Raw genomic sequence first — 13,792 nt, forward strand, 5'->3', positions numbered from 1 at the left:
AAAGCCTTTCCTCACTACAGTTCTTATTCCTTTCCCAGACATTGGGTTAAACTTTTGAAAGAAACTAGACCTTCTTTACAGTAATTTTACTCTGCTTTCCTATTCTCGTGGAGTAGACTTTTTACCTTACCAATTGTAATCCTGCCAGATGCTGCTCATGGGGATAAGGACCATCCAATTCTGAGATGATACCTTCAAACTCCACCAACATCTCACAGAGGCTTATTATAGATATCATAAGCACCAGTTCTCTTGGAGAAGCCCATACCTATGTTCCATGGCAGGCCCTCCTTAGTTCTGCTGAGTCCCCCTCATCTCCTGCCCATCTTTATTAAACCTGCACTAAAAGATCTTTAGTAAAATTTGCAACTCTGCCAGCTCTAGTCCTGATAGTTTCAGGGTCAGAACTGAGAATCCTGATTTGGCCTCACTGGGAGTCCCTAAACCTCTTTGAGAAGCCCGCCTGCTGCTGATGGTGACATGGAGGAATTGTGCCTCATTCACTTGTAACCTTTAGTGCCCATCTTCTATTTCTTGAAGGGAATCTTTCCCTTTCATTCTGGGCTTTCTCACGCTTTCTCTGAAAACGTCTTCTTTTCTATCAAGTGCCTACTTCTGTATCTCCATTGCTGAACATGATGGCTTTCTTGAACCCTAACTCCAAAAGGCATGAAGGCTTGGGGAGATGGCCCAGTAGTTAGAGTTCAAAGTGCAAGAGTGAGGACTCTCAGAAAATGCATAGGATGGTGGTTGGGTGTGGATGCCTGTTTGTAATTCCAGTAATAGAGGAACCACAGAGCAAGCTGGCTAGACTGGCCATATCCTAGACCTCTGGGTTTGATTGAGAGACTCCGTCTTAATGAATAAGGTGGAAAAGTGATCAAGTGTGATTTCCAACACCAACCAGAAGCCTCTACATGCATGCTTACACATGTGCAAAACCATGCATATATGTGTACACCACAACCACATACACACATCCATGCATGCATCTGCGTACACACACACACACACACACACACACACACACACACACACATCAGATGAAAAATGGAAAAAGGGAGAAAAGCTCATGACCTTTTCCTTTCTTCTCTGTGTCACTCCTCCTGGAAGCTGCCCAAATGTACAGCTGCTAATTTTTGCCCAAACTTTACAGAAATGGGACTTGAGCTTCCTTCAGTGTCCATCTTTATAATCTTTTATTATTAAGACTTAGAGTCCACAAAAGGAAACCCCAAATTCCCCACAACACTACAATAAAAGAATATGAATTAAAAGCATTACACTTGTCTTCATGTAGATGTTATGTGACAGAGGCAGAGAAGTAATACACATATCCACAGAATTAAGTATAAATATCCAAGTAGGAGTCAGTTATTTCTCCATTTTCCAATTTTGAAAAGAGAATATTTAAGCATACTTTACTTTTCTTAGTTTTTAGCACAAATATAAATGTTAGTATATAAGAACAATCAACTCAAAAGTAAAGCAAAAATAGAAGTTGAAAAACGGCGATTTTTCTTGCCTTTGAATTATATTTGAGTTTGTTATTCTAGGAAACTCTTGTTCTATAGTTACACACAGAGAATAAATCAGAATTTAAGCTTCCTTGGCAAGTCTTGCTGCGACTGACAATAGCATGTGGCTGACATTTTATTTTACATTGGAGATACCACAATGAGAGAGCATAGGTAGGCATGTGTACAGTAGCATACACATTGGGTTTCTGTGCAGTCTCTGCGTTTCCTTAGGGGAAACAATCCTTTCTTGCACAGGCTAACCAAATCATTTGATGACATTAGACTCTTAAAAGACATTTCTCATTTCATGCAGAAATGTCACAACAGAGCAGATGCGTGTGCAAGGGTAGATAAAAAAATAAGAGAGAGAGAGCCAGCTCTGGAGTGGAGTGCCAGTCTTTCTCTCAGACAATCTTAGGTGCGGTATAACAAGAAACCACTAAATGTGGTCACAGGTGGGTATTTGATTGGAATTGCTCCTTTTACAAGACGCATCCACACTTCTTGCCCGTAGTTTAATTCAAATAAGGCATCCCCAGTCAAAACTCTATCACAGTGTATTTCATTGTCGGGGTTTTCAGACTCAAATCTAAGCTTGTCTACTCCATCAACCACCAAAAACCCTGAGATATGAGCACTGAATGACTCTATAGTGTATTTGAATATGTACACGCCAAGGTATGGAATTCTGAACTTGCCAGTCCTTGGGTTATATGAAGCGCCATAGTTGACGCTTAGATCATTGAACAGGATAGGACCGGGAGTTGTCATTCCGTGAGTGTGAGATACGAAAAACGCCACCATCGGAGCGTATCTGTAAGATCCTTTGGAAAAATCTGTTCAAGGAAAAAAACAAGGCAAGAGTTATTTTTTCAGGTTTTTATCTTGTTTTTCTTCCTATAGTTCTCAATTTATCTCGGTTGCCCAGTCTTTAGCACAAGCACCAAGCTGAACAATGCCCATGTGTCTGGAAACTCTCAGTCTCCCGGAGCCTGTTTCTCTGTTTAGATCAGGGTTGATTGTCACACCCCACACCTGTTTTGTAGAAATGCGTACATTTTATGTTCCCTAAAGATGGTGCGATTCAAAGCCCGATCATTAGAGGAGGCCAGAATGCCCTGCAGGGTGGGGAGACAGTTTCCACAGTCCTTTCTAGAGGCTGAAACTGAAGTAAAACGAAGCCTTGTTCATCAAGGAGAAGCAGGCAGCAGCAAGTTTTTGTGTAATTAATGCCATATACACTTAGGAAAGATTAAAAATGAACTAAAATGTACTTTTGAACACAGGAAACAGAAAGTCTGACTTGAAATATTCTGTGGCCACGAAAGATAATATATTTTAAATGTTGTACGCATTTTCTATTATAAAAGTCAGGAGTGCTACATTAAAATTTAATCTTCTTCTTCTTGTATATATGTACATTTGTATAGGCCATCGGTCGACTTTCAGGAGTTAATTCTCCCTGTTCCCTGTGTGATCTGAGCATCAAATTCAGGTGTCAGCTGCCTGCCAGTACCCTGTCCGGCTGAGCAGCCTCGGGGCCAGGAGTGCTGCACTTTCAGATGTGAAACTAACACCAATCTACAGGAGTGAAGAAAACAGGAAAAACAGGCTAAGAAGGCACAAACGGTCTTTCACAACTATTTCCTGCCTGTGTTTTTAGGTGACACTGCAAAGCAGAACAAGGTGAGGCTTGTACCTGGTGCTAGGGCGTTTTCTTCCTCCGTCTTCACAGTGCAGGTGTCACCCGTGAAAGGGTGCCGGCAAGCACAGGTGAAGCTGGCCGGCCCACTGATGCACGTGCCGCCGTTCTGGCACGGGAAGCTGCTGCAGCTGGAACGTTCATGCGCTCCTGGAAGGGAATCACAGCATAAAACGGATAATCTATTTCCATCTCCAGCAAGAGTTGTGCAGTAGAATAGTTGAAATGCTGAATTTGAAATAAGGAAAATGTGTCTTTAGCCTGAAGCCACTCACCAGTGTGGGCATGGGACTTCAAGCAGATAGCTCATTTCTGGCACTCATCAGGGTGGACATGGGTCCTGCGAAACCCTTATATCTGACCCCGTTGTGTGATGTAAAGATAATTCTGTGATCAATTGTATTTGAGTGTCTTAAACTTTGGAACAGACTATAACTATCCAAATACAGAACTATTTATATTTGAACTGGAAAATGCCAAGGGTAAGGTTTCAAATCATTAGAGAAGGAAGACACTTTTTTAATATTAAGGATGTATTATTATTTAAAACTTTAATGTGTTCATATGAACACATGAATGAATTTATGTGTGCCATATGTGTACAGATTCCTGCTCATGCCAGTGGAGGGACTTAGATTCCCTGGAAATGGAGTTAGAGGCAGTTGTGAGCTGCCTGGCACGGGTGCTCGGAATAGAACCAGCGTTCTCTGTAGGACTAGTAAGTACTCAGAGTCTGAACCATCATCCTTCTAGCTCTACCCTTTTTAACAGTAAAGGGGGGAAAAGGTCTTTTATATTTGATCATCTGAAAATAGAATCTTATTTTGAGAGTTAAAATTTTGGTAAGTGACAAATCAAGAGAAAAATCTTAACACACAAATTTAGTGACTCATATTTATCATTCATGAAAGCCTCTGATCATCAGACACAAGAACATTTTCACTTAAAAAATGGAAAATGGCTAATGAGATGAGCTGACAATTCACTGAACCCTGACAACTCTCTGTAGGTCTTTAAACACCTTTGACACTACTATGGATCATATGACTTACTATTATTAAGTAATAGTAAATTTAGCTATAATTAAATCATGTTTATATCAGGTAGAAACAGTTTAAAAATTCAAATACAAGGATCTGACAAAAAGGTCAAATGTTGATTGACAGTTAAATGGCCAGACCCCTTGACTGGAAAATTTGGCCGTACTCACATTAAAGGGCTCATTTACTTAGGTCCATACTTCTGGTCTGTGTACACAGAGGTTACTGCTAATAGGGTTTTTTTGTAATATTATTTTGATTTATTTTAATTTTATCTCAAAAATTAAAACCCTTTAATAGCCAGTGATTCAACTTGTCAAATAAATCAGAGTATATTGCTACAAAGAGAGAAAGAAGAGCAACTAAAGAATGTGGTACACCCTCAACATTCTTCTATGACTGTTGGGGAGCTTACAGTTCATGCAGTACACACAAAAGAAGTTGCTAGAGCTTCAAGTTACAATAGCAGGTATAATCATAATGCAAAATTATGTAAATTCAGAGAAAGTGCTGGGAGAATCATTCTTTACTTGCCACAGTTTTTGTTATGGCGCCACCTTGTGGCAGTAATCTAAATTTAAAATTCACTCATTTCAAATTTTGTGACTGTAGATCACTTAAATTTTGGAATTCCCCATGCCCCCAGCATACCCCTACTCTGTCTTCATATATAATGACTGGATTTTATATGTGAAGGAAATTACATTTTTGTGAGTCTGGCTTGTTTCACCGTGGTGACATCCAGCTTCATTTAGTTTTCTACATGCGACATATTTTTAATATTTTTACAAGTGAATAAGCTTCTATTGTATGTTCACAAAACATCTTTCTTGCATGTGTATGTGTGTTCAGGTGTGCTATTAAGTGCATATGTATACATGTGGAGATCAGAGATTGGTGTGGGGTGTCTTGACCACTTTCCATCTGATTTTTTGACATGGCCTTTCATTAAATCCGTATCTCATTGATTTGGCTACTTAGGCTGAACAATGAGAGCCATAGTCTTCCTGCCTCTACCTCCCAAGTTCTGGGATTATAAATGCAAGCTGCTGTGCCTGGCTATTTACATGAGTCCTGGGGATCCGAACTCAAGTCCTCATGCTTGTATGGCAGACACATTATTTACTGAGCCACATCCCTGACAGACAATATATTTATTTATCTATTAATCTTTGATGAGCAGGTAATGAGATTTTATATCTTGCTTATTGTGAATACCTAATAAATATGGATGTTCAAGTTGCACTGTATATGCCAATTCACTTGAATTCATACACACACACATATGCACACACATATATATATATACACAAAGTACAAAAATGTTTACACACATCCATATATGTGTGCATACATATATAGATAAAAATAAATGCATGTAGCTATATATACACAATTATATACATACAAAAAGCCACAAATGCACACACACATGCACACATAAAATACATGTAAACAAATGCACATACACACATACATCTATACTTGCACATACAGTTGCACACATACACTCACATATAAGACATATACACAGACATAAATGCTCACACATACACAACAACAGATGTACACACACAGTCAGATAGAGATGTGCAGAAGACTACTGAGATGCAGGGTGATTTTTAAATGTATTAGCACTGAAATTTACTTGATTAGATGTGGTATCAGAAAAGGGAACAACAAAACCTCCATGAAAGATGTACACCCTGGAGTTGTATGGCTGCATGAAATGAGGAACCTATATTTCTCATTTTTAAAACTGGGTGATTTGTTTTGCTTAATAATTGTTTTATGTAAAAAATCTGTTCCTCTATGTACATAAGCAACTTACTAAAACTGTGATCAAACTTCATGCCTGTATTACTTATTTTTTTTAAAGAGAATATATTAGTACATTCAATCATGCCAATCATTTTGGAATTTTCTTTACAGAGATTCTATAAACTACTTCTCCCATCTAGGAAAGTATTTAAACAGTTTAGGCAACATATTTTATGTATTACATTCAATGTATTTGAAGAAATGTTGTAAGCTGACCTGCATTTTTAGAACAGGTTCATGCCTTTAACCAGACATTCAGGCCTTTCGATTGCAGTCAGAGCTCATTCTGGAACTGAGCCCACTGCCTGATAGCTTGAAAACTCCCAGGGAGTCTCGATTGCTTGTTAAATTGTGAGCTCCTGACTGCAAAGCACTGGCTCCATTCGTTTTGACATCCCTGACCTAACTCCATGATTAACTCTTGGGAGACTGCTCACTTAACAAACTTCACTAGCAATGAGTAGATTACACAACAGAGTTGCAGGACAATGAATTATTTCTGAAACTTGATAAGCTCTATAATTCTAGCTTTCCCAGGTGATAATGTCAACCTCACCTGTAGACTCGGTCTGTAAAGACACCAGACCTATTCCAGGGAGAAAAAAAATCAAGACACTATGAAATGACGACTTTCTCTCATTGCTACCAATTCCACTCACTTCTTCAAGGCTAAGACTTCTGCTTCGTGTTCGGTGTCCGGTGTGCACACTCAGCTGTCATTCTCCTGCCCCATTACTTTCGGAGATGGTGCTCTCGTCTCTCAGCATTACTGAGCCTGTTGCCCACGCTGCATCCCGATCTTTCCGAGGAGTCACTAATCTGCAAGATGGGGTTCAATTCTGCCTACTTGAGCACCTGAACTTTATCCTTTTACTGCAGCAGTTCAAACCTCTTGTGAATTGCTTAATCGGACTTCTGCCCTGTGATTTCTAATCACCTGTCCGCAGCATCAGCTTCCAAAATTTCTTTCTTTTTTTTTTCCTTTTTTCTTTTTTTTGGTTGCACTCTTTGCCCCACTTGCTACTTAAGGTATTTCTGGCCTTCAAGTTTTGTGACTCACAGTTTAAGATGTAATATCCATGATACCTAGTACTACATACATTATACCAACTGAGTCTTGATGGTAGAAATTACAGTGACAATTGATAGTTGTCCCTTTTGAAAAGATTTCACATATTCTTCCAATGCAAAATAAGTCGTAGGTCTTATGTAGCTTTGCATCTGTCTAAAATTTTATCACAGCAAGTCGCTTGTACTCTGATGCTACTGACAGCCTCTAAAAGTCTACCTCAACTTGTGTGTTTCTGATTAGTACTGTCAATAACTAAAGTTACTATACTTGACTTGTCTGTGGAAACTGTGCCTTGTTTTATTTTGTGTGAATGTGTCAGTGACCCAGGCCTGCGGTGAGAGCATGTTCACATTTATGTTGTGTGTTTAGCTAATCAATGCTAAAATATGTCATGGCACCCTGTCAGGGATTGGGCCTCACAGACCAGCAAGCATGGTTAATAACAGTATGGCAGTTGAAGTTACTCGTAGTTTGCTACAACTCTACTTTTATACATCCCATGACTCAGATTGTTCTTCTTTATTTCCATAGCACTTTAAAATGGTTAGGAGTTCAATAATCAATTTGTTATGGAATTAGCATAGAAAGTGAACTCTGAGAATGCAATTTAGTCACCTTCCCTGTTGCTACAATTACCTTCCCTCAATGACTGCCCGATGCTGTATGTGTCTCGTATTGAACTTATCACACTGGACGGTAATTGCTCACGTGTCTTTACTTCCCTGCTTAGGAAGCCAGGGCTCACAGTTACCTTCTTAGCCACATCGCCATGAATTCACCGAATGTGTGACATACGCGAAACGGCAAAGCTTTAAAGGATGAATGAATAAGTTAACGGAAGTTTGAATTGGTGCTTAGTGCTTTATCCAAATTCTGTCTTCACACTTTCACAAAGAGCACCGGGGTGTCATGCAGATAAGAACAATTAGTAGAGCGGTTTTACCAACTCAACGCTTTACTATCTTGTGCAGGGAGCATGGCTAATCTTTTAATGCTAATTTCCCTACCCAGAGCATGACTAAAATTAATTTTCTATTGTCTTGGGATAGTTCACGAATCTTGAGCTTGGCATTTTGAACTCTAATATGCACTCCAGTTGGGTTTTTTCTCCATCCTATTATAACATTGCATAAAGGATGGTGGTAATTTGCACACATTAGCGAGCTCGTTCCGTTCCAGAGCACCTTGCCCTCACAAACACTCGCACTTTGTGGCTGTGACTGCCTGCTCCCCGTGTGTGCTGCTTGAAGACAGGCACTGATTTGATGCTACACTCCATCTACTTCGTTTTTTACAGCACTCAATCACAACTTACTCAGTCAGAATTTCACAGCGGAACTAGCACACTGTGTTCTGCTTTATTCTTGCTTATTATATACACAATAGATTGTGTAAGTTAGAGAACATGGTTATATGCACAAGTTATTATTATATTTTACTTCATGATTTTACTGTATGCTTCTGTTTTAGCATAACTATCTCACTTTTAATTTTTTTCATTTAAACAAGCAGTTCTCAGTCTGTGGGTCATGACCCATCTGGGAGTACAGTGGCCCTTTCAGAAGGGATCACAAAGCAGATATCTTGAATATGAGATATATACTTTATGTTTCATAACAGTAGCAAAATCACAGTTATGACGTTATGAATAACTAAAATAATTTTATGGTTGGAACCACCACAACATCAAAAATTGTATTAAAGGATTGCAGCATCGGGGAGGCTGAGAACCACTGATTTAAACAATAACATTGTACCGAGCCAGTAACTGTGATCCCTGCCCATGACATAATAGAGTTTCAAAAGGATTAGTGGGGACCCGCCCTGGCGCTTCTGGCCAGTTTCACAGCACGCAGGTGAAAGCAGTCTGGCATTCACTGTGTGATTTTTGCTGCTAGGTGACTGCTCGCACGCTCACCTTTCTTCATATCTCACCCCGATTCCAGTGATGACAAAACCTTCTACTCTCATACTTACGGGCACAAGTCAGTGTCATTCTGCTTCCCCATTCGTTATATGAAACTTAACCTTGCATTACTGTAGAAATAGTTCACATTCCCTTCCTGACGAGTCTTGGAAGTGTCAAGGTGCATGTTTATATATAACATTTTAATTTATTCAATTACTTATATTGGGCTCTCTAACATATTCATGTGTAGAAATTTTTTTCTGTCATTGCTGCTTTTTCTTAAAAATGTTAATTTTTATAATTGTTTTTCTTTCACATAATATCTGTTGATAATATTTTTTTGGCTTTCCTTTTTTGTAACCCCTCAAATGTTGTTTTAAAAAATATTTAATTCTACCTGCAATCTAGGCTATCAAGAAAACTTTTGGAATCCATTTATCTGTATTGTGCCCAATGCTGGGGTCACTGGCGTGTACAATTATGCCTCTTTGTTTTGTGTGGCTGCTGGGGATTCAAACTTAGGTTTTTATGTTTGTAGAATAAGTACCTTTACCCAATGAGCTATCTCCACAGCTCTAGAAGTTCAAATTAATACTTCAAACTAAGTAGTGTAAAAAGAATTTTCTTGGTGTTGACTAACTTTAAAAAGGATGTGATAATCAATACATAAAATACAATGCTATTTTGCCGTATGTCAAATGAAACATTGTAATTAATGAGCAGCAAAAATATACTTATTGCATTTGGTGTAAAAAGCCATTAGTAATCAAATTTTCTTCCAAGTCTTGGTGTCAGAGGAGTTTACTGCTGTGAAAACTGCTGATTCTTGCTTGAGCAAACATGCAAACCCAGTTAATGGGTAGATAAATACAGCCAACTGTTCCATCTCTGTGCTCTCTCTCTCTCTCTCTCTCTCTCTCTCTCTCTCTCTCTCTCTCTCTCTCTCTCTCTCTCTCTCTGTCTCTCACATCATCAGACCAAATACTACAAACTTGAGTTCAGAAAATGACCATTGAATGCATGGGTTTTAGACTAGTCATAGACCTCCTGGTATGAAGGATTTGTTAAACCTGCCAGCCTTCCCGCTTCATCTGTCGCCAGTCTCCACAGGAAGGGAGATAATAAAGAAGGTGAGGGGACACTTTTAATTCACAAGAAGTCATGAACAGAAACTTGTTCATTTAATATTCTCTTTAACTCGGATATGTTTTATCCATAGGAACAGTGGAAGTCATTCCTAGTAGATAGGCCTATAACCAGGCCTATCTAATGACACAAAGACTATCTTTAATGCTTCTATGCACATAAAAGAGTTAATGGATCTTGAAATAAGAAGTGGTCTCACAGAAAGATGGTTAGGGAGAGGCAAATGAGTAAAATATATTATGAATATGCATTATTTTTTAAAAAAAGTCATAGTGGAAGCTGTTATTCTGTATAATCAAAGCATAAAAAGAAGGTTGGTGTGAAGGAAAAGAGAGGGTAAAGACACACATAACTGAAATTGAGAAGTTGCACCATCCTTAAAACTTGCTTTGTGCTTACAATTTGGTTTTTGAAATGCAGGATTGTTCCTGCTGAGCAACTGTCACTTCAGAGAATGGGTTTCTGTACCTGTTAAGAACAGCATGCCTGCCTGACATGGGAGCTAAGGGGCTTCTCTGCGAAGAGATATGGTGCACATATTATAACATCTTTCCCTATTCCATTAAAGAGCACAAAGACATTGGCCTCTTCATAATGGAAGCACAAAGAAGCCTATTCATTAATTTTCTGAGTCTTTCCTGAATTTTTTGCCATACCTGGTCTTTTTTTTTTTTTTTTAAATTATACTCCATTTTAGCTGTGGATACAACGAACTCCAAAGACTGTAGTGATTCCAGGGATCACCAAATGTGTGTGGTTTTCAGACTGTCTAAAATAAACAACAACTTCTGAATTCAATCAGCCTTTGTAACTGAAGTGATTTAAAGTAGCTACTTTATACAGAGGTCACCTTTGCCAAATATATCTTATCTTAAGGTGCACTTAAAAAATCTTATTTTAAGTAATATAGAAAATCATACCAATAGAAAATTCTCTTGAAGAAAACCATTCTTTATAGACTTTGTAAAGCACTGAGAATGTAACTCACTGAGAGAACACTTTCCTGTCTCTCACAGGGTTTGGAGTTCGATCCCCAGCACCACAAGAAAACAAGAAGCATGTGTAGGTCCTTTCTCATTGCTTAACAATGTGCAGGATTTTGCACAGTTAAGTCATTATGCTTTTTAGTCTGTACTTTTTCACATTATGTCACAAGGTTCATCACACACACATACACACACACACACACACACACACACACACACACACCACATGCCCATGCTGAGTTTCAAGCAATGACTTTTTGAAAGACAGAAGCTGTTAGAAAAAAGAAAAAGAAAACAGCAAGATTAAAAATTCAATCCTGAATTTCTAGTGATAAAAGAAAATAGACATCAAACACTGGGTGAAATAATAAAAATGTAAGCAGTTGAACAGAGCTAAGAGAATTGCATCACATAATCATAACTAGATAATGGGCTACAGGCAGAGCATTTCCTTGATCTAGAAACTAAACTTGTAAGGTGGTCCAGTTATTTTACAGATGATTTACAGTTTCAAACATACGTTACATTACAAATAAATGTGTTACTAAGAAAGGTCTGAGCCCTGGTTCTAAATTCAGCACCCAGTAGTTATCACAACTGTATGCAGTCACAAGCGCTGGAAATGTGTGAGCAGTGAAAACAGGTCAGGATTCATGAGGCTTTCCTCCTAATTTGCTTTATATTCACGAGACGGATGAGTTTGGAAAACTATGTTGGCATGGTGCTGAATATTCTGTACACTGAAGTCTTCCTCAGTGGAGTACAGGAACAATCACGGATAAAAGAGGTTTGTAACATGACTCTATGCTTAAACAGTGGGGAGTGGAGACCACAAAGTCTGCTCACTCCACAGTGATATTGCAGAGTTTGTTGCCCTTGGGAGGGCAAACAGCCAGTCTCTCTCCAGGGACCAGTCAGCCAATTGCTGTGCAAACAAACCTTCAAACATGAAATTACAATGCATAAATCTTTGATATCTATCTGAGTATTGTATAAAAACAAATCAAGTGTTTAGAAACTAAGCCAGAATAGCTTCTCAACAATGGCCTGGTAGATACCATATTTAGCATAACTGAATGCAGGCTTTTCCTTTTTCTATAACAGGTTAAGGCAGATTTCATGAATAACTCATGAGACTTTCAGTAACTATCCTGTGGTCAGGTCACAGGAGAGTCAAACTGAAATCAGTATCAAGATTTCAGCCGTATCAATGGAGGTCTTGGATGTCAGTCTTTGAATACTTAATAAAGGAAAGTCCCAGGAATTTGAGCTTTGGCCACATGGAATGCTCAGTGGCAGTCATATTCTGAAGAGCATGAGAGGCAGGGAAGAGAAGCATAAGGGAGAAGGCATAGGAGTACATTCTCCCATCTCTGGGTGAGGATCGAGGATGGGGCCTGAGGCAGTAGATCAGGGAACCTGATACCTGGAGGATACTTTGGTTATTCGCTAGCTGTTCCTGGTTCTTCAAAAGAGAATGATAATACCTGTCTTGTGGGCATTGTTGAATGAAGCAACATATCTAGTACATCTACAAAGTCTGCAGTGAGTGAATGTTAATAGGGTCAGGCTTCAAAATAAGTTATAATCTATTAAAATTGATATATAGATTATTCTCACAAATTATACTCTTGTAAATATTGCTAAAAGATAAATAATATGATAAAGAGGTTTCAGAAATAATGGTGTTATCCTCTGGTTTTAGTTATGCAAAAGAAAATGTAGTTCTGGGTGTTTCCCTACAATATCAAAAGTCAAAGGACACTAGGCAGTGGTGGCACATGCCTTTAATACCAGCACTTGGGAGGTAGAAGAAGACAGATCTCTGTGAGTTCAAGGCCAACCTGGTCTACAGAGTGTGTTCCAGGACAGCTAAGGTTAAACAGAGAAACTTTGTCTCTAAAAACAAACAAACACAACAAAACTTGTGCTTGTATGTCTGCACTTGTGTATCAGAGCATGTGCCTGTGAATGAACCAGAGGTTGGTGTCAGGATGTCTTCCTCAATGGCTCACCATCTTACTCTTTGAGGGTTCTGCATCTCTTGAATGAATCTGGAGTTCACCATTTCTGCTAGACTGATTGGTGAGAGAGAGCTCCAGAAACCTGTTTGTGTCTGGCCCTGTCTGCTGCCATTACAGATGATCATAGCCATGCCTGGCTTTTCCCAGGAATTTTAAGGATCTGCACTCAGGCCCCAAGGCTTTCATGGCAGACACCTTACCGTCCGGTAAGCTCTGGCCCCTCAGGTGCTTTAGCTAGCATCCCTGATTTTGTCATCTTATATAGTCCTTACTTGTTCAGTGTTCACGGAATGCCACCAATTTATAGCCCACAGCAGGAGGGTCGGGTTGACAGGTGAGCAAATGACATTGGCTTGAAAGGATCCCAGGCCTTAAACAGTGAATTCATTGAAAGGGATTTCCACATTGACTGCACTTGGAATTGTGTCAGTGTGTCTTTATTGTATTGGCATTATTATTTTTGTCTTGACTGAGATGCCATAAAGAAGTTTTTGTTATTAACTTTCATAGATAAGAATATTAAATTTGGTTGAAAAGTAAATAAATGCACAGGAAGGAATTTTATCAAGGTC

At 38.9% G+C, this 13,792-nt stretch overlaps 1 protein-coding gene across 1 annotated transcript in view; it reads right to left on the reverse strand.

Moving 5' to 3' along the window:
* Positions 1-1,226: 1,226 nt before the first annotated feature.
* Positions 1,227-13,792, reverse strand: part of Mmrn1 (multimerin 1) — a 41,826-nt gene continuing 29,260 nt past the window's right edge. Inside the window, exons 7-8 of the mRNA XM_038319611.1 lie at positions 3,220-3,372; positions 1,227-2,356 (exon numbers count right to left, since the gene is read on the reverse strand). Coding sequence (XP_038175539.1) covers positions 1,935-2,356; positions 3,220-3,372 — 575 coding nt within the window. The 3' untranslated portion in view covers positions 1,227-1,934. The remainder of the gene's footprint in view (positions 2,357-3,219; positions 3,373-13,792) is intronic.

Source organism: Arvicola amphibius, chromosome 2 (genome assembly GCF_903992535.2).
Source record: "Arvicola amphibius chromosome 2, mArvAmp1.2, whole genome shotgun sequence".
NCBI lineage: Eukaryota > Metazoa > Chordata > Mammalia > Rodentia > Cricetidae > Arvicola > Arvicola amphibius.